Source organism: Zosterops lateralis (assembly GCF_965231275.1).
Source record: "Zosterops lateralis genome assembly, chromosome: 2".
Taxonomy (NCBI): domain Eukaryota; kingdom Metazoa; phylum Chordata; class Aves; order Passeriformes; family Zosteropidae; genus Zosterops; species Zosterops lateralis.
The window spans coordinates 76,517,806-76,540,656 of NC_139763.1; the positions used below are offsets into that span (position 1 = coordinate 76,517,806).

General features: G+C 37.2%; 1 protein-coding gene across 1 annotated transcript in view; it reads right to left on the bottom strand.

The window, feature by feature from the left end:
* Positions 1-21,846, bottom strand: part of DYNC2H1 (dynein cytoplasmic 2 heavy chain 1) — a gene marked incomplete at its 5' end in the record, with an annotated part of 144,282 nt that extends 122,436 nt beyond the window's left edge. The window contains 23 exons of the mRNA XM_083855078.1: positions 21-176; positions 1,024-1,229; positions 2,015-2,164; positions 4,564-4,691; positions 5,971-6,086; positions 7,295-7,422; positions 7,882-8,110; positions 8,201-8,340; positions 10,496-10,594; positions 10,705-10,857; positions 11,344-11,439; positions 12,029-12,224; positions 13,574-13,749; positions 14,861-14,985; positions 15,132-15,243; positions 15,425-15,538; positions 15,632-15,766; positions 16,004-16,236; positions 17,003-17,147; positions 17,655-17,773; positions 18,089-18,224; positions 18,760-18,930; positions 21,664-21,846. Of these exons, the coding sequence (XP_083711204.1) occupies positions 21-176; positions 1,024-1,229; positions 2,015-2,164; positions 4,564-4,691; positions 5,971-6,086; positions 7,295-7,422; positions 7,882-8,110; positions 8,201-8,340; positions 10,496-10,594; positions 10,705-10,857; positions 11,344-11,439; positions 12,029-12,224; positions 13,574-13,749; positions 14,861-14,985; positions 15,132-15,243; positions 15,425-15,538; positions 15,632-15,766; positions 16,004-16,236; positions 17,003-17,147; positions 17,655-17,773; positions 18,089-18,224; positions 18,760-18,930; positions 21,664-21,846 (3,446 nt within the window). The remainder of the gene's footprint in view (positions 1-20; positions 177-1,023; positions 1,230-2,014; positions 2,165-4,563; positions 4,692-5,970; positions 6,087-7,294; positions 7,423-7,881; positions 8,111-8,200; positions 8,341-10,495; positions 10,595-10,704; positions 10,858-11,343; positions 11,440-12,028; positions 12,225-13,573; positions 13,750-14,860; positions 14,986-15,131; positions 15,244-15,424; positions 15,539-15,631; positions 15,767-16,003; positions 16,237-17,002; positions 17,148-17,654; positions 17,774-18,088; positions 18,225-18,759; positions 18,931-21,663) is intronic.
* Positions 21,847-22,851: the final 1,005 nt, after the last annotated feature.

Here is a 22,851-nt window from a genome sequence, read left to right on the forward strand (position 1 = left end):
ATAAAGTAACAAAATATTACCTAAAAGTAATCCAGTCTTCTTTGGCATTTTCCTGAAAACCTTGATAAAACTCTTCATACAGTGCCCAGACTTGTGCACAACTCTGAATATCTTGACTTACAGCTTCTGACAATGATAAGTCAGGCTCTTCCAATTTAAAATGATGGCATTCTTCACTGAATAAAAAAAATCATTGTGCTATGCATTACATTATTTTTCTACACTTTCATGGATTAAGAAATGGTACCATACAGAAATCATCATACTTTTTTAAGAAAAGTCATTGGCTTTATTGAAGAATATTGCTGCCAATTGCAATTTCATTATCATTTCCTTTTTGAATAGAAATAATAAAGAAATACAAGAGAGAACTCTTTTACACAACAACCTTCTCCCGGATTCACGATTAATTTCCATTAATTTTCCTTCTTTTTTTTTTTTTTTTTATTTATAAGAAAGGTGAATTCATTTGTGCCCTGAAAATCAAAGCTGGAAAGAAAATAATTTTGAATTGATAGTTTCTTCCTGGTGGTAAAAAGAACATGCTAATTTTATTTACCATCATTTACACGCCAAAGTAAGAAGTTAAATAGAAAATTTCATCCTCAAGATCTGCAAGAATGACATTTACTGGGAAATGTGAGCTCCTGCACACTTAAGTTACATGAAGATTGAGGTTCTTTTTGGACCAATATCCCAAACCTTCTCTCAGTGAGAATTTCAAAAGTCAGAATTAAGCTTTTAGTGTACAAACTTCCTTTTGCAAGACCTTAAGAGACTTCTACATTGATTTATCAAAAAAACAACTAGAAAAACTTTGCTTAAGAAATTAGTATTAGGTAAAATCAACAAAAAGGACCCTGAAAAGGTAATGAAAAACATGTAATACAATTAAAATTACTTGCAATATCTGTTGTAATAAAAATTAGTGAACCTTTTATGAGATACTATTGCTGCAAAAGATCAAAAGACTTATTATACATTAATAAATAAGATAAACAGGGAAATAAACATAATACATACATGAGTTTTTCTTTCATGGTTTTAAGTTCATCAAATTCTTTTTTTTTTTCTTTTATCATCTGAGCACTTTTATCAAGTACATCCTGATCACCTGTTTCAATGACATCATCACTTGGCTTTAGCTGATCCCAGCGAGCTTTAAATTTTTCCAGGTCTTGAAGATATATATTGATACGTGAAAGCACATTTCCTTTCATCATGTCCATCTGCAAAGCAATAGGTAAAATTACATTCCTTAATGGTTTGTATCTACAACTACGATCAAAGCATCAACTTCAAACCTTGATAATGACAACTTGATCAAAAATCAAACTCAAGAGTTCTTCTATAATACCTGATTCTATAATACCTGAAGAAATCTTTCAACTTTATTCTCCTTGTTTTGTTTTTCTTTTAAAGGAGGTACTACTTTTTTTTTACTATGCCAGGACTTGAGACCTATGTATTCAGCCTATGCTACCTACTTGGGGTTGCCTCTTATATCACATAGAGAAATTGCTATATTTGTATGGCAAATTGATATCTTCAGTAGAACTTCAAATGAGTTAAGTAGTTTTCCAGTGGACCAGAATTACAGGACTGTGCATAGGTTAGCAAAGTTAAGTGAAAAGAAAATGAAAAGCATCAGTACTATAAACATGATAAATAAAAATGCTCTCTTTAAACTGTTATCTTCTTTTCCTCTGTTAACCATTGCATTTATTAAGCCATTTTTGTCATCAGGAAGTTTTTTTGAGACAGAACTACAACACAAAATTTATTTCTGCATCAGTTCAATGAAAGTTTCCCCTAGTTAATGCTTCAGAGTTACCAGTTACTGCTTAAGAGTCTAAGTATTCTTCCTTAGACGGCTCTCCATCAACTCAATAATGCCCGTATTATTATTAAACTGACAATATCTATGGATTTAATCTAAGGAAAAGGTATTGTTTCAAACATATTAAAAATAGCTTCAATATTGCCAGGTAAAATTTTCAGCTTTCATTGCTACCTGTTCAGCAATCATAAGTTGGTGGCTTTCCATCATTAATTCAAATTTATCCCAGGTAGCTCTTAGGTTACTGATACTGTCCAAACCTGCACCAGCCACAGTTCGCAGAAGTTTGTTTTTATCTTCAGCTTCTTGAAACAGGAGAAAAACCTAAAATCAGAAAGATCAAAAATAAGTGTATATGTAAAAATTCAGCAAATCCTGTTTATCTAAAGCAAATATATATGAATCATCAATTCTGTATGCACAGGTAACAAGCTTATATACAGCTGCTTTTTTAATACTGTTTGTAGAATAATAAAAAAAAATTAGAAAAATAGTATCTGAGGTATTTAAAGATATTCTAAGCCTTGATCCTAACACGAGATATACAGAAGTGAATGTTAACTATGAAAGAGATAAGTGCCACCTTATATACTGCAGAGATCAACTCAATCAAATTGGAGAACACCAGCAGAGCAAAAGAATTAGATAAATCTGTGTGTACGTTTGCTGGCTTTGGCTGGGATGTAGTTAATTTTTTTTCTTAGTAGCTGGTATGGGGTTGTGTTTTGGACTTGTCATGAAAATGATGTTGATAATACAAGGATGTTTTAGTCACTGCAGAGCAGGGTTTACACAGAGCCAAGGCCTCTTCTGCTCCTTAGCCCACCCCACCAGAGAGGAGGCTGACAGTGCACAAGGGGTTGGGAGGGGACACAGCCAGGACAGCTGACCCCAGCTGAACCAAGGGACACTTCACAACATATGGCATCATGCTCAACATAGAAAGGTGGGGAAAGAAGAAGGAAGCTGACTGCATTACTGGGACTTGATTCAGTTCCTCATAAATACACTTTTCAGGCCATCCCAGATATCCTATGACCTTTGCATGGCCTCTAGCTGCAACTACGGAAAGGTAAAGGCCCTCCAGAATTTATCTGTTAAGTTTTCAGCCTCGTGGAGATGTTGGAAACGCATCTCAGTAACTCTAGAACTGCTCTTTTGGGCAACTGCACCAGACTTCTGCTGAGTATATTAACAGCACATGCACTGCAGACACCTGCACATAAACACCTAAACTTAGATGCACTCATTCAGAACTGAATCTTTCAAAGGATAAATACTCTCCAGTTGGGAAGAGCCAATATGGGTTTTGTAGAATTCCATAATCTTGTAGAACCAGAGCTCTTTAAAGGCATCAGTAAGGATACAGATGAAGAAATGTTTAATCATATATTCCAGCTGTGTTTACAAAAAGCTTTTAACACAAACCCTCATCCAAAGCATTTAAGGAAAACTGGTAGCCTTGAAATAAGAACAAAGGTCCTTGCACAGATAATTAATTGGGAAAAAGACAGAAAACAGCATTAGGAGGAAAGAGCTAGTTCCTGCCATCAAAAAATATCACTCATGGAGTTCCGTAGGTATCTGTTCTGCACTACTCAAAGTGCTTATAAAAGAATTGGAAAAGGAGATCAGCCTGTGAGAGGATAAAGATTACTGATGATACTATGTTATTTCAGGCATTAAAATACTTCACCTGTGAAAAACTGCATAATGAATGCAGAAGAAATAATGACTGATGATAGTGGTGACAAGCAAAATTCAAGTAGACAAGCATGAAGTGACATAAATGTGAAAAAATTTCATTTCACCTGTACAAGTTGAATCCTAAGATAAAAACTGCACTTCAGACTGGTATCTTGGGGTTATGACAGCTAGTTTTACCAAAATGTGAGCTTAATCTTAGGAGTTGGAAGCAAAACAAATGTTATGAGTCAAGGAGACCAAAAAGATAGTAAGAGGTAATATTACTATTTCATCATGTGAATCCATGTGAATTCAGATCTTAAAAACTGAGAAAAATCTGTTGGTCACACAGAAAAAATGAATAGAAAGAAAAGGCTAATCAAAAGGCAACAAGGATGATCAAAGGATGTTATGAGAATAACATGCATACTTATGCATAAGAAAAGACTAGATTAACTAACATTCTTCAATCTACAACAGAGATCACTGACACCAGACACAACACAGTGGAATACAGTCATGTGCCATGAAAAGGAAGAACGGCAACTCTTCCACTACAAGACATAAAAGGTATGAAGGTAACAGGTGCCAGTTGGAAAAAAAAATAACAAGGGGAGGTCCTTCATGTAATGGATAACTGAGCTACCAGTTGGATAATGGATATGGATAATGGATAACTTTACCAGAGTATATTTTGGATGTCAAATGTGTATTTGCTCTCAAGAGAAGACAAGGTAAGGCTGTGGAAAAGGAATCCACTGGGTGTTAGTTACTACATGCTCAGGAACCACATAAAACTCAACAAAGGTTCAGGCTGAAGGTCAGAAGCAAAAAGAATCAAATATGCTACCCTGATTTTATATTTTCTCCTCAGTAAATCACTCCACCGCTGGACACAAATTACTGTGTTACATGGATTACTGCCCTGACCCTACCTGACCTCTGCATGATCCTTATTAGTTATTATTAAATATAAGTTTCCATACTAGAAAGTAATTTATAGCTGCTGTTCCGGATAGAATAAAATAGTATCTTACCCCTTCTTTTCGTTCATGTAGGCTTAAATATTTTAAATTGTCTTCTGCTATTTCCTCTACAGTCTGGGGCCTAATTACTAGTGTTTCCATGGCATCAGTGAGAAATGTAGAAACATCACATAGATGAGCTACATGAAGATGGAAAACAAAGTTATCATGGAGACAATATTTGTAGTTTTAAATATCCAAGTCAGACAAATGCACAAGGATAAAGCATTAGTCATTAGTATGCAAAATATTTTTTTAAAAATTGCAGACTCAAATTTTGCATACTACCTGAACAAAAATGGGACATTTGTGTTTATACATAGCTTGTCAAATGTGATCCACTGCGTTCAGTGTATGATTTAGACCATAAATATCAGCATCCCTGCTGAACATTAAATATAAATACTGAGTCATTTACTTTCAAAGGCTGTATAGGTTTTTTTGTTTGGTTGTTTGTTTTTAGATAAACAGATAAAAATAGATGTTAAAATTGTTTTAGGATTCTTTGGGGTTTTTTTCCGGTTTGTTTGGCTTTTTTTTTTTTTTTCTTTCGGTCTTTTAAAGAGGCTAACTAACTAAGGCCACCTTGCTTTACATACTGAAAAGAGTCATAAACAAATGCCTGAATAATGTTGCATTTACCTACCAAGGTAAATCTCTTTTGATACTGAGAAAGGAGCTGTACAGCTCCAGGAAGTCTTCCAGGAAAGAATCACCTTTCGGGCTATGGAAGTAATTCACTTTCTAGCACAATTCCCATTCTATGTCTCCTGGGACAACCATTAGATTTAAAGCACAAAGCACTGTTATTCCTCATCATCTATGCTTTATTCCATATTGTCCTGCTCTTCCAGATATAGGTGGACAACCCAAAATGGCAAAATGCTTTATATTCTTCAACACAGTTCTAACAGTTTTGACAATCTAAACTACAAGCAATTCTGTGGAGTAAGTCTACATCATTTTAGACTCTTCATGAAGTATTTCAACTTGTGAAAGAAAAACTGAATAGCATTTTTATTACATTTTATGACACTTTCTCAAACACCTAGGAGATTTTCCTCCCTCAAACATTAAATAAATTTTCCTCTCTGAAGCAACAAAATTTTCCTTCAGATAAAAAGAAACAAACAAAACAATATTCATATGAATTCTTTTACACCTGTAATGGTTGTGGCCCAAACAAGAGAACAAGTAAAGATACACAATGGACATCAAAGGGAGCTAGTTAAGGTCTGTAGTGAAAATGTAATATTGAGGAATATACAGCTGTAACAGATTACCTTCTCTGCATTGTGATTTCTGCAGCTGGCTGTGCCTGAAAGTAAAATATTTATTTAAAAGAATATTTACACTAACACCAATGTGCCCAAGTACAACAGAAACAAAAATAAAATACTGTTCATTGAAGTCATTTACCTTGAATAGATTTTCTCAAAGAAACAACTAGAACATCATACAACTTCTGGATGAAATCATCAATTGCAGTTTTCACAGGGTTGCAATTAACAGTTAAACAATCTATTCTGATCGTGCTTCAAAAAAAGAGATTAAGAGACAGCAAATATTCAGTAGCATTCTTACATGTCAGTATCTCTAAATCTATGCACATCTATAGTTTACCCTAACTTCATAGTTTAATGAAAAATTTCCCATATAATTCGACAAAACAAAGTCATAGCTTATTGGGAAAATTACTCATAGTATTGAAATATTTACAACAATTATGCATATATACTTTCAATTTTATGGGCACTGAGGTCCAATGCTCTACTTCTCCAAACACTTAGAAAACTGCTTGATTTTATATAACCAATGCCATAAAATTCTGAAAGGCTATTACCATACTCAAAAATACTTTCATTATTTGTATATTCATGTCTTTAATCCTCTAATTTCCATGAGAGTTTACTAACCCATCCTTCAATATTAATAAGAAGAGAAGAAAAGCTACAGAGAGTCAATTCAAGGCCCCATATCTAATACATCATGGCCATAAGTAGATACCTAAAGAACACTAAGAAAAAGGTCTACCTTATTTGATTTCTTCCTGACTATCCTCCCTCGACACTAGTATTTCCAACTCATGGATTTCTTAGCAACGTGTTGCTTCTGGCTATAAGACATATTAGCCAGTTTCTCTTCTATTCACCTCAGTCTGCTCATGAACTCATGGAAATCTACTACTCAGAGTACCACTAGTCATCAAGTTCTACCAGTCCATTCTCCAGCATAAAATTATTCCTACCACTTCTACTTTAGAACTCTAACCATACAGTACAGTAAGTTCATGTGAATTTATGTAAGAATAAAAGCCTATTGTAGCATTTTTTAAACTGTAAGTTATAAGAGGTAACCAAATGTTTTAATACAGGAATTGCTTCAAGACAAACACTTGCTATGTCTGTTCCTAACTGCCATATATATTTCACATGTACAGGACTTAGCTATATGATTTGTTAAAATACTATGTTTTGTAGTATTTCAGAATTAGCCTTGAATTCTGAGGACATCTCCCATTTTATTAAGAGGAAGTAATTAAAAGTTTTCTGAGAAGGTGGCACGGATAAAAGAGAGTATCTAAAAATAAGAATGAAAAATTCAAATCTAAACATTTAAAAACTACATGAACATGTTTAAAGCCCTTGAAATTCAATCTATGTCATCATCTCTATTTTCCTATTACCTTTAAAATATCTCATAGAATACGTAATTCAAACAAAAGAATAGAGTTACACTATACCTTGGAAGACGTTCTGCTTCTTTCCCTCTCACTTTTAAAGCCTTGAAGTTTTTTTCCCAGTCCTGTTTGCTAGAAAGATGTTTCTCCACCAAAGGTTCCATATCTACTTGGCCAATTACAACCCATTCCTTTCCAACATTATTTTTTATTCCATGGAAAAGAAATATTTTCCAGATTAAAAAAACTGTTTCTCAATAGCATTAAAATACTTTAATAATATTTTCAAATTACATTGCCTTTAACCTTTGTGCTTCCTCAATTATCTATAGATTTTCTTAGTGCAAAAATCAGAAGGTAAAAAATGGTTTGACATGTTCATGCATTTAAGGATACTCAAAACAGAAAGATTAAAAAGTCAGCTATTACACAAAGCTTTTAAATGGAACTATACATATGCTCTAAGTCAGGCATGTGCTTAAGTGGTTGACTTTACTTGGATGGACTTACTAAGCCTTTGCTTATATGCCTTGAAGAAAAGGACAACAATGCACAAACATCATTGCTCAGCTACTTCCAAAATGTCCAAAGCATAAAATTATACAAATCTAAGGGAAAAAAGGCATGAGTCAGTCCACTATTGAAAATACCTTGAATTGATTAGAAACATCTGTCAGCCTTCTGAACAAATCCTCTGCTTTACTGAATGCAGTCAGAAATCCATTTGCATTTCTTTCGGTCATAACAGTGAATATAGACTCATCTTCTGCCTCACTCACTCCCCTAAACTGATTTGGAATAGAGATGAATCTCTTCATTTCTCTATAATATCTAGCTCGTACTTCTTCAAAAGGAGGTCTGAACTGCAAGCGACCTTGCCTAAAAAGTGAAACAAATAATAGAAAAACTAATATTTTAATGCTATCTACACCTGAATATTTTCTTTTAAGGCAAAAAAAAAAATCTTACTTGAATGTTAGATCAACAGTTATCTCTGGTAAATTCTCATTGAGTGCTTCTAAGCCCATTTGATACTGATGCTCCAGAGCTTTGTAAAGTTGATGATTCCAGTGTTGTCTCCAAGCTTTCATATCACTCGATTTGAAACCCTAAAATTTAACAAAAAATATTCATTTTTATTTTATTCCTCAAACCATAATTATAAGATGAAACTGCACACAGTATAAAATCTGAAGACCAGGATCTTGGTAAAATTCAAGAATCATACAGCTGGAATAGACTGGGTCACAGCACCAAGCTGGTCAGAGTTTAAGGACCACCTGGACAATATATTTAGGTCACATTGTTTAGTTTTAGATAGTCCTGTGAGAAGCAGGGAGTTGGAGTTGATAGTCCTTGTGGGCCCCTTCTAAATCAAGATGTGAGTTTTTGATTTTGTGAGCAGTTATTGCATTTATTACATTTATTGCATTTATTTCAGATTAATATAGGAATTAAAAAAAAATCCAAATCAAACAGTCTCTGTGGCAGATCAACATAAGAACTTCACTGAGGCTCATAACTCATCGGTTTACCAGAATGTTCTTCAAAGTTACTCTAAAATGCACAGGACTCTGCTGGAAATAATATAAAGAGCTGGCTAAATAAGAGGTTTAAACCTGTATTACACCTTCTATATTCTTATAATATGTAAGCTACGTTTTAAATAGTATTTATAAAAATTCTTGCGTGTTTCCAAAGAACAATGTTAACTAATAAATTAACGTAAAATTTTACCTCAAAGAATTCAGTCTTTCATCGAAATCTGCTACACTGCACTGTAAGAACATGTAAAGCCTTATCATACAATCAAGTTCTGTAAATCGCAGAATATTCTGAGCTGGAAGGGACCCACAAGTATCAAGTCCAACCCTTAAGTGAATTGTCCATATGGGGATCAAACCCATTACCTTGGCATTTTTAGCACCCTGACCAACTGAGCTAAGTGGTCATTTGCAAGTCATGGAAGGATTTGCAGAAGGACAACAGAAGCTAGAAAATAAATTAGAAACTCCTTCCAAATTAAAAGGTTCTCTTGTTTAATTGGAGATTTTCAGACAGGGCTTTGGAGGCAGTCCAGGGTTGCTGCAGGAAGCTACACCATTAAGGTTTGCCCTACAATTCAAAGCTGCCCATAGGAGCTATTCCAAAAGAAAGATTCTAGAGGTAAAGAAAGTCTGAAATTGTCTTAATTAGGCCTTAAGACAATTATAATAGGGTTTTTAAAGAAATATGTAACATATTGATGACCACAGCAGTAAGACTATACCATCTTATAATTTTGGAATGTGAAAAAAAAGATACACATGGTTAAATTTTATCATTTCTACTGAAAGACTTTTAAAGAGTGACTGAATACAGTTTAGATAATTTTCCATCTAAAAACATTACGTAATATCAAAATAAATTTCAAACACATCCTAAAGGAAATCTAGATTATTTTCATAAAATACACTGACTTAGAGATAAAAATCTGCAAATTAAACTTGAAAAGAAATCAAGCTAGATTATTTTTCATATTATCTTGAGAGAATGAAAACAGAAGTAAAATACTATAAAGATACTGCATTTATTTGACTGGCAAACACCAAAAAAAGTAATCGGCATTTGCATTACAAAGGATAAGAACAACGTATCCATCTAAGAATATAGTCATTTGATTGCTGAAGGCTATAGGAAAATCTAAACTGACTTGAATAATAATTCAAAATAGCTTACTTTGATAATATGATATTTTTAATCAAAATCTTTATCATCTTACTTAATGATGCTAAGGGTCTTTTCCAACATTAACAATTCTATAATTCTACTCTAAAAGTTGTCAGTTGATAAGTGAACAAACAAAAATATGTTTTTCTCATTATTTCAGGCAGAAATGCATTTTGATTCCAAATTTTATACCTTTGTTTTATTCTGTGTGTGAATCACTCACTACCTGTGCCAATTTCCTCATTTTACCTTGCATTAATGGCTCAGACACAACTGATCTGCATTACTGAGGTCTTCCCATTTCCTCATCTATCACCTGTCATTGCCCAAAGGTTCTTCTCCCATTGCTAGTATGACATAAAAAAAAAATCTCCATCCTCCTCTTCTGTGATTTTACCTCACATCTGGCATTAACTAGGACACAGATGTTTTCCCAAGACAACTAGTAACTTCTTAAGCAAAACTAGTTCAATCATGCTATGTTTGAGTCTTAAATCTTGATTACTATTAAAAAGTCAAATATTCACAGTTTGCAATAGGAAAATCAAACCCTGCCTGTGACTCAAGGCTGGCAAAACCAGTTCTGAGCTCCTGAAGTCCCTCTTTCCAACGCTGCTGCTGCCGAAGTAGATCAATATTCATAAGTGATATGACCTGTTAAAAGAATTTTAAGGAATAATAAACATACTCATCATCATGCAAATGAAAGAAAGGTTAAGGTGTGCTATAACAGACATGACTTCAATTTCATCAGGAAAATATACCTTTTGAATGAAATTTGTGTGCCACTTTCTCAGTTTTCTATTTTCAGTGGAAAGTCGTTCAGCAGCAGCTTGGAGTTTTTGGATGTAAGCCTCCAGTTCTCTGGGATTATCCCACGTTATTGGAGCTTTTCCTCCAGGACCAGATTTTGAATGCTTTAAAAACACACAAACTTTGTAATATTTAATGACAAAAACAGTCTAACAGCTAGCATACAGAAGTGAAAATATAAGAATGATGGTTTTATTCCTAGCAAAAAAATGGAGGATCTTCTGCTGTAGTAGAGACAAAATAATCTGGCAAATCACAGACATGTAGGGGCAAAGCATTATAACTACATCAGTGCACTGGAGAAAGATTAATGACAACTCCTAAGAGAGCTTGAAATAGATCAACTGATGTTTGATCAACACTGCTGCTTCAAAAACATAAGCAGACATCTGAAGATGAGAGGACACCTTAAATGCCTCTCTTGGTCTTTGTTCTGCACAGATCAAAACCAATTAATAATTTCTAATCAACTTCACCTGTTTATCAAGAAATATTTTTTTTTAAATTACAAATAAATAAACATAAAAAAGCAGCACAAAATAGGCACAGATACCACTGAAATTAAAAAGACAAAGAGAGAATTCTTTCACCTTAATTATCTGTTCAAATGCTAGAGCAGATTGTAACATCATTGGCTTTTGACTCCCAATCATTTGTTGATCAATAGAATTATAGAAATGTGCCACCTGTAAAAAAAAGGAGAGCTTAAATTTAAAAGAAAAATAAAACGTCTTATGTCATCTTTACCCTACCTGTAGGGGTATCTCAGGTATCAGTGATACTTCATGCAAAGTTGAATTGAAATATAAACCAAACAAAAACATATGTGGCATTGAGTGCAATCAGAAAAATGTACCACGCACCCCTAAAAGCCCCACACACACTTCCATTGAAATACTTACTAATATATTTTTAGTTGAGAACTAGAAATGGTGACAACAATTTGCTACATTTCATGACAATTCCCTTTAGTCATAATTATAAAAAAACTGAGATTAAAAACAGGTAATCAACTAATTACTTGTCTTATTTTTGCATATTTATATAGTAACTTCATATGGTTTAAATATTATATTTCAAAAGAAGACACATTCTGAAATTGTAAAGCAAATCTTCTGTTTTCTTTTACGGACTCAGGTAATTTGTTCAAGAAAGAAGTCACTTTCATATAGACAAGTTCAGTGAAAAGCTTAATCACACAGACAGAAGACAGCACCGTAGAAAAGTTCAAGCTGGGAAGTCAGAACAGGAAGTTATTATGGCATAATCTTATACCTGCTTGAGGATGACTGCCTGCTTGCAGAACTTTTGTGCAGTGTTTGCAGCGTGCCGTATTTTAGCTGGTATAGCAAAGCCAAGCGCTGAGAGCTGACGTACTTCTCTTAGCAGAGTCACCAAACGATCTGAGTAAAGGATGTTTAATGCTCCAGAAATGGGATCCAACTCCATCACAGGGCTATTAGCTTGGATACTGAACCAAAATCAATCATATTACTGAATATAATTTGGTATTTATCCTTTCTTAGGTGCATTTTACCATAAAATTACAAACTATTCTAAACAGTTTAATTTCATTCTATTTTGTTTTTCTATGCTTATAACATTTTAATTTACTCAAAAATTATTCCAGTAACCTTTCCTTTAATTCAAAGCCAATGAAGATATGAGAATTAACAACACCTAGCATTTTTGATTTCAAAACTTTTCTTGTTTGTGACAATAATTAATGTGTAACTCACAGCTAGACAGTATTCTAAATTACTCTGTATCCATCACAGTCTCTCAAGAGGGTGTCTTACCCACCCCAGTTTCCAGCACTGCAGAGCAGGGAGAAAATAATGAGGGAACCAATCCAAGAACCAGAAGTTGCATGAATGGAGTATTTTGGTATATTCAGCCAGATGCTAATACAAATGCCAGCCTATCTTCAGACTTTATTCGATTTTTTTTTTCTACTTTAGCAAGGCTTCTACCACCATTCTTTAATAAACACTTCAGCCTTACTCATTTTTTTCTTTTTTTTCCTCATCTCTTTTCTAGTTCCCATATGCATTGCATTCCCCTTTGTAGGGAGCTACTTCTTTTTTTGTTCTTTTAATTAACCACTTCACATCTTTTAAAATCTCACAATAATTACTAATAAATTAGATGGCTGTTAATATATTTGAGTATTTTCATTAAAATAAAAGTTTTCACCTAAGTAAATCCGGCATCCACTGTAACTGTGGACAAATTCTTTTCAGAGGAATTTTGTAACAGTCAGAGTTGAAGACAGAAACTATGTGGCCAATCAATTAAAACAAAAATTGTTACAATATATTTTAGTATCCCATACAGAAATTTTATTATTTTGGGAAAAAATCAAGTTTAAATTGATATGCTTACCATTCTCTCATCTGCCTTATGTAGACTGCAGAATTTCTTGTGAATAACAATTTGTTACTCTCCATGTGTCATCTGTATATCACAACTATACTCTCATCTAGTTTCTATACATTATCACTACAAGGATTACAATAGGTAACAAGTAAAAACAACACGCAAAACAAACATGTCTTTCATTCCAGGTGCTAACAGAAACTTCAAGATTAGTCATTAATCTGCCATATTAGCTATTAATTAGTAATTAATAATATTGTCCTGTATACTTCACCTTACCAAGCAAGACTGGCAGGATGATGAATAAATTGTTCTATATTGTCTCTCCATTCATTCTCAATCCTTGAACTTTTTTTATTTCCTTTGTCAAGTTCTAATCAATTACACCACACTACAGATTTCATTATTTAATAAATACTATTTAAACAAGAGTGTATTTACCAAAGTCCTGACTTGGGATCTGATAATTCCGACTGGATATTCCTGGACCAATCATCAAATTGTTCTTGCTCATACACTTTTAACTGTTCCAGAAAACAATCTGCACTTTGACGAAAAGTCTGGAATCCAGGTAAATCAGAGAGAAGAGCCTCTGCCAGCTTGATAGAATCATCCACCTTAAACACAATAACAAAGAAGCTTAACTTTCCAACATTCAATCAGAAAAGAAAAATGACCACAATCAAAATCAGTATTACAAAACATGCAAATGGGATTTAAAAGATGATTTGGGGAAAAAAAGTGAATTCTGAACTGTGTTCCAGATGTTAGAATTCTCTTTACAGTTTGAATAAGCTGTCCACTGACAACACTGACAGTGGCATCCAGCCCTATTAAGACACCCCAGGATGTCCCACTTGGTCTTTAACTCTCTATAAAGGCACAGATCTCCCATGAGTCTTCTGTTGTATCTATCAGGTCCATGATAATACTCAAAGGTACTTGAAATGGAATTTCACATCTACATGTGGACAAATTACAACCCTAGTCAATACAATCAGTGGATATTTCAAAGCAATTTAAAAAATTAGCATAGCCTAAAGCAGACATAAAACTGACATACATCAGCTGAACCAGGTAAATAGTAACTTCTATTTTCATTCAAATCTATAGTTATTGTACAGGGCACTAATGCTCACAAAAACCATTTTGGTTTTCACTGGTCAATGTTGACCAAAAAGCTTGTAAAAGCTTTTTGTTCAAAGCTTCCTGCTAAAGTGTAAATACAAACCTAAAAAAACAAGATAAATTAAAACAGAATTTACTTTTACGACTGTAAATTGCCTGGAAGGCACAAGCTACTCTTTTATTTCAGGAAGACACTACGAAGCTTAGTAATAACCTTAGTTAGTGAGAATTAGGATTTCAGAACTTGGATATCTGTGAATCCTAAATACAATTTTAAAATGCAAACTGGTGGGTAAAATTTAACAAAAACACCTATTGTATGAATTTTGGTGGGTTTTTGTGGGGTTTTTTTTGGTTGGTTGGTTGGTTTTTCTGGGGGTTTTTTTTGGAAGAGACAGTTCAGTTTACCAAAAAAAATGACTACATTCTGGGCCTGCTAATAAAATTCAACTTAGCAAGCAGCACCACTGATAAGGAACCTTGATATATAACTCTTCGGAAACCCACAATTTTTCTGTGTGGAATTCCCCACAGAAACGTCAAATACCATATTTTACATTCTATGATAAATAATGCAAAAACAGCAACAGAATCTGTTACCTTCAGTTCCAGCTGCTGTACCCATACAATATTATTGACAACTTCAGAAAGGTTCTTGCCTGACAGTGGTCCAGAAACATCACCAGGGACACCATGGCATCGAGTTCCAAAGTCCGTCTCATAGTCTAACAATGCAAAAGATTCATTAGAAATCAATAGAACAACCTTAGATCATTATTGCAGTTATAAAAATATACTAGAAAAACCAACATAATTCTAGAAGTAAATAAAGATCCTAGCATTCACAAAGAAAACTAATGCAATTAAATACCTTTGACATAATCTTGAAGGGCTGCTAGCAATGTTTCCCTTTCAAAAAGCAATTCTTTGCTTATATTTGGGTGCTTTATCAGGTCCTTATGCTTCTGAAATATTTGAAGAAGCTGGAATATGAAGATTTTACAAAGTTATCATGTTCTCATGAAAATAATTAAACATAGGCTGACACCACCCAGTAGTGCTGTCTTTGGCTCCAAGTACTTACCCCTATTCCCTAAACTAAATACTTAGGAATTAAATAACTTGATCTTCAGGAAAGTTTTCAGACTACAGAATTACCCATACCTGCTGTGGACTGTCCTGAATTTCTGAAATAAACTTCTTCAATTTGCTTGCTATTTTTTGTTCCAGTGGTGCAATAATTCTTTCATACTGAGAGACTGCTGCTTTCCATAATGGCTAGAGATAATGAGTTCATGTGTTAGTTTAGGACTATGTACATTGCAGAAAGACACAGAAAGAATATGAATAAATTAAAAATAAGCATTTTACCTCAGTGTAAGGATTATAGTGTACAGGATTTAGGCCAGCAAAGGGCTCAAACACATGGGATAGATGTAAAGAATTTTGTTCTCCAGCTGGCAAAAAGAACATAAGTTTTTCATGCAGTGTTCTAACAGTTAGCACCTATGAGGGAAAAGAAGTATTTGATATAAGAAACGTATTTTTACATTAAATTTATATTTACAAGTACACATCTCTTTCCTTTTTACAAGAAACTTTTGAAAGGCTCAAACAGATTATGGAATACTATCTGACCCTGAAAAGACTATGAAAGACTATTTTAACTCCAGTTTTTAACTTGAAACAATGCTGTTTAATTCTGTGTCTAATGAAACTAATGTGTAAAATAGAAATCTCTACCTCATCAAGACGTTGGCCAAGTCTGGCTATCAATTCAGGGAAATATTTCTCATTTTTCCATGGATGTAGAGTATAACGTTGCCATAGTTGTCCAGTTAGGTATTCACAAGCTGACACCCACTGCTCACAAACCAAGATGCCAGCCTGTAAATTTTCTTTAACACTGTGAAAACTATCCTCCCACAAATTCAAAGTGGCTAATTTTCTCTGAACAAATCTACCTAGTGAGCCACCTAGAAGACAAAAAATGTTAGATGTTACGTCTGTTTAAAATAATTCCTTTAAAGAGACACATTTAAAAAATTTAAAGAATCACATTTAAAAAAAACAGTGTAGTGTCTTGATATCAAGCTACACAAATGAAGCAACAACTCATTATTTTGTTTCAGATTCAATAAATTTCAAATCTCCAAGGTAAACAGAAGTTGGTCCAACACGTGAAGTTGATGGATTTGGATTCTGGATTTCACACACAAGCACCTGTCTTTATCAGCAGCAATCTGGCTACTCCCCACAACTCTTCCTCTCTCTCACACACACACACATCTGGCAGGAGCACACAAACTCTCTGTCCTATGCCTGTCCCCAAACATAGGACTGCTGTCAAGAGAATGAGAGAAGAACCTCTCAGCACATCCTGCTCTCACCTCCACAGAGTGAACCGACCTTTAACGGGAGTTTATGTAGATAAATTTTCTTCTCTAACAGAAAGACATGGAGTCAAACAGAGGCATGACAAATCCAGCCCACAGGCTGAAAGGCATCCAACTCCATCTTCTATCCATCACCTACCCAAGCACGCATGAAGGCATCTACCAGAACTGGTTGAATTACTGCATACTAGAAGGCAAATAATATTCATGGATCATAATTATAAGAAGCAAGCACCTTCATGCTGTGGGCTGTTATTGGTGCCTTTACAAGGAAAAAGGTCTCTACTCAAGGAATCATTCTACTTTTCTTGACTATTCATTTAATAAAGACTGCATAAAGGTTTACCTATCACATCCAAGAGATTATGCATGCGAGACTGGGGATAAGGATCATGTTCTGTTTGTCTCCACACACTATCAAGAGTATCCTTGGTAGCCTCCACCAAATCCACAACTTCAAATAATGAGAGAGTATCCAAGTTGTAATAATCCTAGAAAAAAAATATCCTCAATATGTTTACTTTGCAAAATAGTATTGTCTAAACATTTACACTTTCCTGAAGCTGGCAAGTGGTGTAGTTTCCTGAGGTTTACTGCATAACAGAATATGTTATAAACATCTCAAAAAAACAAGCATTTGTGTAAGTTTTGATGAAGAATTATTCAAGAAAGTGCTTTGTGGGTGCTGAAAGTGTTACATAACAGCATTAACCGTGTCCTTTTCACCTCGTAAGTCAATCCCCAGTTCACAAACTGTAGCATACAGTTGTACTTCTACAGCAGCTCCTAGTATTCAATGATCAAATTCACTCCCAATTAAATGTCAGCATTCCCATGCACCACTGTCACTACAAACTACATGAATATCATTTGAAGTAAAATTCCACTAAGAAAAAATAACTAAATAGCCATATATTCATATATTTGGAAAGAGCGTACATATACTGACATATATTTCATAGGAATATATATCACTGATCACACAAAATAAAACATACTTTTGCAATGTCCTCAAATAGGTCTCTAAAATATGAAGCTCTCTCTTTACTACATCCTTTATTTCCATGATGAGCACATTCGCTCCAGAACTGAAATTCATCTGTTGGTGCAAGTATAGCTGCAAATAAAATAGAAAATAATTATATACTAAATAAATGCATGCTTATAAAATATGTTCAGACAGAACTTACTTTCTAAAGCAAAATTTTACACATGGTTATGTAAATATCCTTTAACTTCTGAACCTGACTACATGCAGTATACATGTCAACTCTGGTCTTCTGGCATGACCGTAAGTAATTCCAGTCTACTAACAACCAGCAGTTATATTTCACACTGTGCAATCACTGGGAAACCTAAACACTCAACCTGTAAATAAATTATTTACTCTAAATTCAAAATTAACTATAAAAGACATAATTGCAAAACAAACCTCGCACATCATCTTCACTGAATTTTGTTCCTGTGTAACTGGTATCTGATCTTCTGAGAGCAGTACTCAAGCCAGCTTCAAGCTCACTTAAAAGTTTCTGGAGCTTGGGATCAAATGCTTTACTCCACTTCTCATCCTGTAATGAAAATTTCAAAAATTATGACTCACATGATAGAGCAATTAGTATTTTCTTTCCCATTCATTTTTTAAAAAATATAAAATTTAGATTAAGAACCAACCACATAATGGGACAATGTAGCATTTTTTTTCCCTAAAGTGAAAGAAGAGCACCTCATTCCTTTCATTTAACAACTAAGAATAACACTATAAAAACCATTTTTATTACTAAATCAAAAGTCAATTGTCAGGTTTATAAAGGCACCCTGAGAGTGAGTGAGCTGTTTTTTCACATTAACCAACAATGGCCAGTGTATTCCACATTTCCAGACAGGCATATGTACGAGACCAGAATCTTCCTCTCACCCTTACTGAGAGGAACTTAAGTACTTTCTCTAACTTAAAAACTATAACTATCACTCACTGCATAATCTCCTCAAATATTTTGGTTTCATAACATAAAACATTTAGCTCAGAATTAGGAAACATCCTATTGAACTCCAATATCTCAATATAAATTGAGAACAGAACATTTCAACTAGTATATTGCTCACCTTCAGTAATACTGGTGCAAACACTTGTCGTACAGCTTGATAAAGGGTGTTGATTGGCGAATCTAGCATAGATGACACAAGAATATTACTGTGAAGATTATCTTCAGTAATTACATCAGGTCTCAGCTTAAAGAACACCAAGACATTATCCTTTGAATCAGTAGCTTCAATCTGTAATAATCAAAAAAACAGGATTTGTTTAGGAAGCTGTTACTGACTGCCAAACTACATACACCATTTACACAAACAATTTGCATCAAGAAAAAAAACCAATAAAATACCATATTACTCCCTCTAGGCTCTTATAAAAATCTGATAGTATTGGATTTGCACAGAAAATTAAAATTTTTATGATACTCATTTCTGAGTCCATAGGAACCTGACTTCCAACATCAAATGCATAAAGCCTTCTATAGCATATAATGTCTGTAAATATCATCATTTCTTATTATATTTTGAAAATTCCACTTACAACTTTCTCTGGACAAAACAGAAACTCTGTCTTTTACCTAGAGAAACTAAGCATGAAGCCTATTTTTTTATTTGTATTTTTACACTACAAACCTTTGGGAATATTGTTCTATACATTCTAAATATTCTGTATGGCTTTCCTGAGTTTGTAAATACATTATCCATAGATTTCTCAAGAACAGAGACAGGCATGCTCCTTCATCAGTAAAATCATAAACTGCAATATGAATAATGTTCCATCCACAGCCCAACTTATGGGTAAAGTTCAAAAAAAAAAAAAATTTGCCATAAAGTAATTACTGAAATTATTTGTGGCTGAGGAGAATTCATACAATAAGCAAATTTATTAAATATTTGATAAATTATTAGCAAAAAGATATGCTAAGTAAAATCCCAGATTCTGTGCAATGGTAAACATCTGTGTACTGTTTTTCTGTTAAAAGAAACAAATGCTATCAAGAACAGCTTTCTGTTTTATTGGACAGTATCAGTTTTACTTTCTTATCAAGTCGTTAGTCCAACACCTACATAGCTTCACTGAGACAACAAAGTAGAGGGTATAGCACCAATATGTACCTGACCTTCCAGAGATGCTGAAAGCTGTTTCATATTTTAGACAGTGGCTCAGCAGCATCCCCAAAACCTGGTACACAAATATGTTCATTCTTGCCTGAATATAGCATGCACTAGACTTCAGAGAGAATAAACCAAGGAGTTATGCAAGTTACTGGTCCACACTTCACATGTTGAGGACTCCTCACGTACATCTTCTATGTGTGAAGCCACTGACACAAGAGACACTTAGGTCCCTGGCCTCACTGCAGAATGACAAGTCCCATGTAAAGACCCACACCTTGCCTGTACACCCTGTGTGTGTGGCTGGCACCACACCACAGCCTCCCTACATGGTGACACTGAGTGCACATGTCCTGGGTTGTAGTGTAGGATGTACACAAAGTATTTATTCTATCACCATCTTCATGAACTGTTGAAGCCAAGTGGGGCAGTGCTCTAGTGTTGGGCTGTCTTCTGCTAATGGCCCATCAACGCCTTGCCCATGACTCACAGGTAACTCCCTCCAGGAGTTATCTCTGTTTAATGGGCCATCAAGGACCCACTTCACACTCACCATCCCATTGTGAGATGCTCTGCCCAGGGGGAGGAGCCAAGCATTCTCACCTGGATATAAGCTGGGATTTGGGACAGCACAAGCAGCCCTTACCTACTGGATTCCCAGAGGACCAGAGCTACCAGACCTTTCTACAGGATCACTGCTTCAGGAAGAGCACCTCGCCTGGACTGCTTCCACCATCCTGCTCAGGTTGTGTTCTGACTCTGTCAGTGATCCTTTGTGTTATTGCATTTATTTTATTTTATTTTTACCTTTTTACCTTTCTTCTTATTAAATTGTATCTCTGACTTGGAGCTTCTCAGTCATTTTGCTTTCAAACCACAACAGCACATCATGCCCCAGGGCAGCAATCTGAACAGTCACTCGCTGAACACAAGGCTCAAGGCAGGACATTTCACACAATGAACCTCAGATTTGGTCACAGCTGGACACATCAATTTGAAAAATGCATGCTTTGGACAAACATCCACCTTGGATTTGTCAAATATACAATATACAGCACACTAAAACTGGACCAACATGGGCACAACCCACTAACAAATGTATCCTCAGCTGACCATATGGACTTCATGGGCTCTGGCGACAGTGTTCTGGTTTCAGCAAAGATAGAGTTTGTTTTCTTTTTAATAGCTGGTACAGTGCTGTATTTTGGGTTTAGTAGGAGAATAATGTTAATATCACACTGATACATTGGTTGTTGCTTTCAGTAATCACTCAAAGTCAAAGACTTTTGAGCACTTCATGCTCTGCTAGTGAGAAGACCACAAGAAGCTGGGGGGTAGCACGGCCAGGACAGCTGACCTGAACCGGCCAGAGGGATATTTCACACCACAGACCATCCTGCTCAGTGTATGAACTGGGGGGAGTTGGTCGGGAGGCACCGATCGCTGCTGGGGACGGGCCGGGCATCAGTCAGTGGGTGGTGAACAACTGCATTGTGCATCTCTTGTCTCTATTGGGCTTTGTTCCCCTCTCTTGCCCCTTTTCATTACAGTTATTAACATTATTACTAGTGTATTAGTAGTTAGATACTGTTATATTTTATTTCGTTCCAGTTATTAAACTGTTCTTAACTCACGACGTTCTTTCCTTTCCTATTCCTCTCCCCACGGCGGGGTGGGGGGACAGTGAGCGGCACTTATCAGCCGGCCGGGGTTAAAAAACCACGGCAGCCCCAGTAGTTTGCAACAGAGACCTGCACAGATATTGGCAGGAGGGTGATATCCCCAAATGTGACACCACCCTTCACGGCCACCAAGCCTGGGCTGGCTCCGGGCGGGATGCGGCGGACACGACGGTACCTTGTTGGAGGCGCTGAGCTGCGCGCCCGAGCGCTGCACCACGAGCAGGAACTCATTGCCATCGTCGAGGAAGCGGCTCAGCTCCGGTCGGGAATGCAGCCCCGGGTCCGCCGGCTCCAGCCCGAAGTAGTTGGCAGCCGTGGCTGAAATAAAGCGCTTCCTCCTGTCCCCCTGCCCGGCCATGGTGGGATCAAGGCGGGGGCGGACCCAGAACGCCGCGGGGGCTCATGCAGGCACGGGCGGGAGAAGAGCCACAGGGCTCACGGCTGCTCGCCCGGGGCACCGGGGGAGGGAGAGGCCGGAGCCGGCCCGGCGTCGGCGAGGCCCGTCGCTATGGTGACCGGGGGTGGCGGCCCCGGCGCGCAGGCGGCCTAGCTCGGGCAAGCCAGGCAAAGGGAAGGAGGCGGCGGCCGACGCGCTCGGCAATCAGCGGGACGGGGCGGGACGGGGCTGGCCCGGCGGGCGGGGCGGAGAACGTGCCGCGCTATTCCCTGCCCGGCCGGCCCGACCCGCTGCCAGGCTTCCCCTGCGTTCACCGAAGCGTCTCTCCCGCCACCGGCTGCCTCACGGCGGCCGCAGTGCTCGGGGTGTTCCCTCGCCCCCCGTGGTGCCCGGTACAGCAGGGCGGGGAAGGGCTGAGTGCTCAGAGCGCCCACCGGCACTACGGTCTTGTGGCTGCCCGGCGCTCCGCGGGTCAGGGCGGGCGCAGCACTCCCGCCGCTTCTCCAGGGGGTCTCTGAGGGGACAAAGCCCCTCCCGTCCCGCCCCGCAGTGCCCCTGAACTCGGCCCCCGCCGGCGCCTCTCTGCAGGCGGCTGTCCCAGCCCCCAGCGCTGACGGGATGATCGGCTCCCTCACGGATGCGGGCTGTGACCGCGCGGGTCCCCGTTTATTTCGCTGCGCGTAACCGGCCCCAGCGCCCGCCGGGAAACGCGCGCGGCCGCCCCGCCCTCCCGGGGGCGGATCCCGGCGCGGCCCCGCCCCTCCCCTCCCGGCGGCGCTTCCACTTCCTGCCCGGCGCCGTCTGTGTCCGGGTCGTTCTCGCCGTTCCCTCCGCAGCCGATACCGCCCGCCCGCGCTCGCTCCCGCCGCCGGCGCGATACCCGCCGCTGGGAACGGGGCGGCGGCCTCTGCCCGCGGCCAGCGAGGCCCGGCGGCGCCCGGTGCTCTGGGGAGGAGCGGCAGGAAC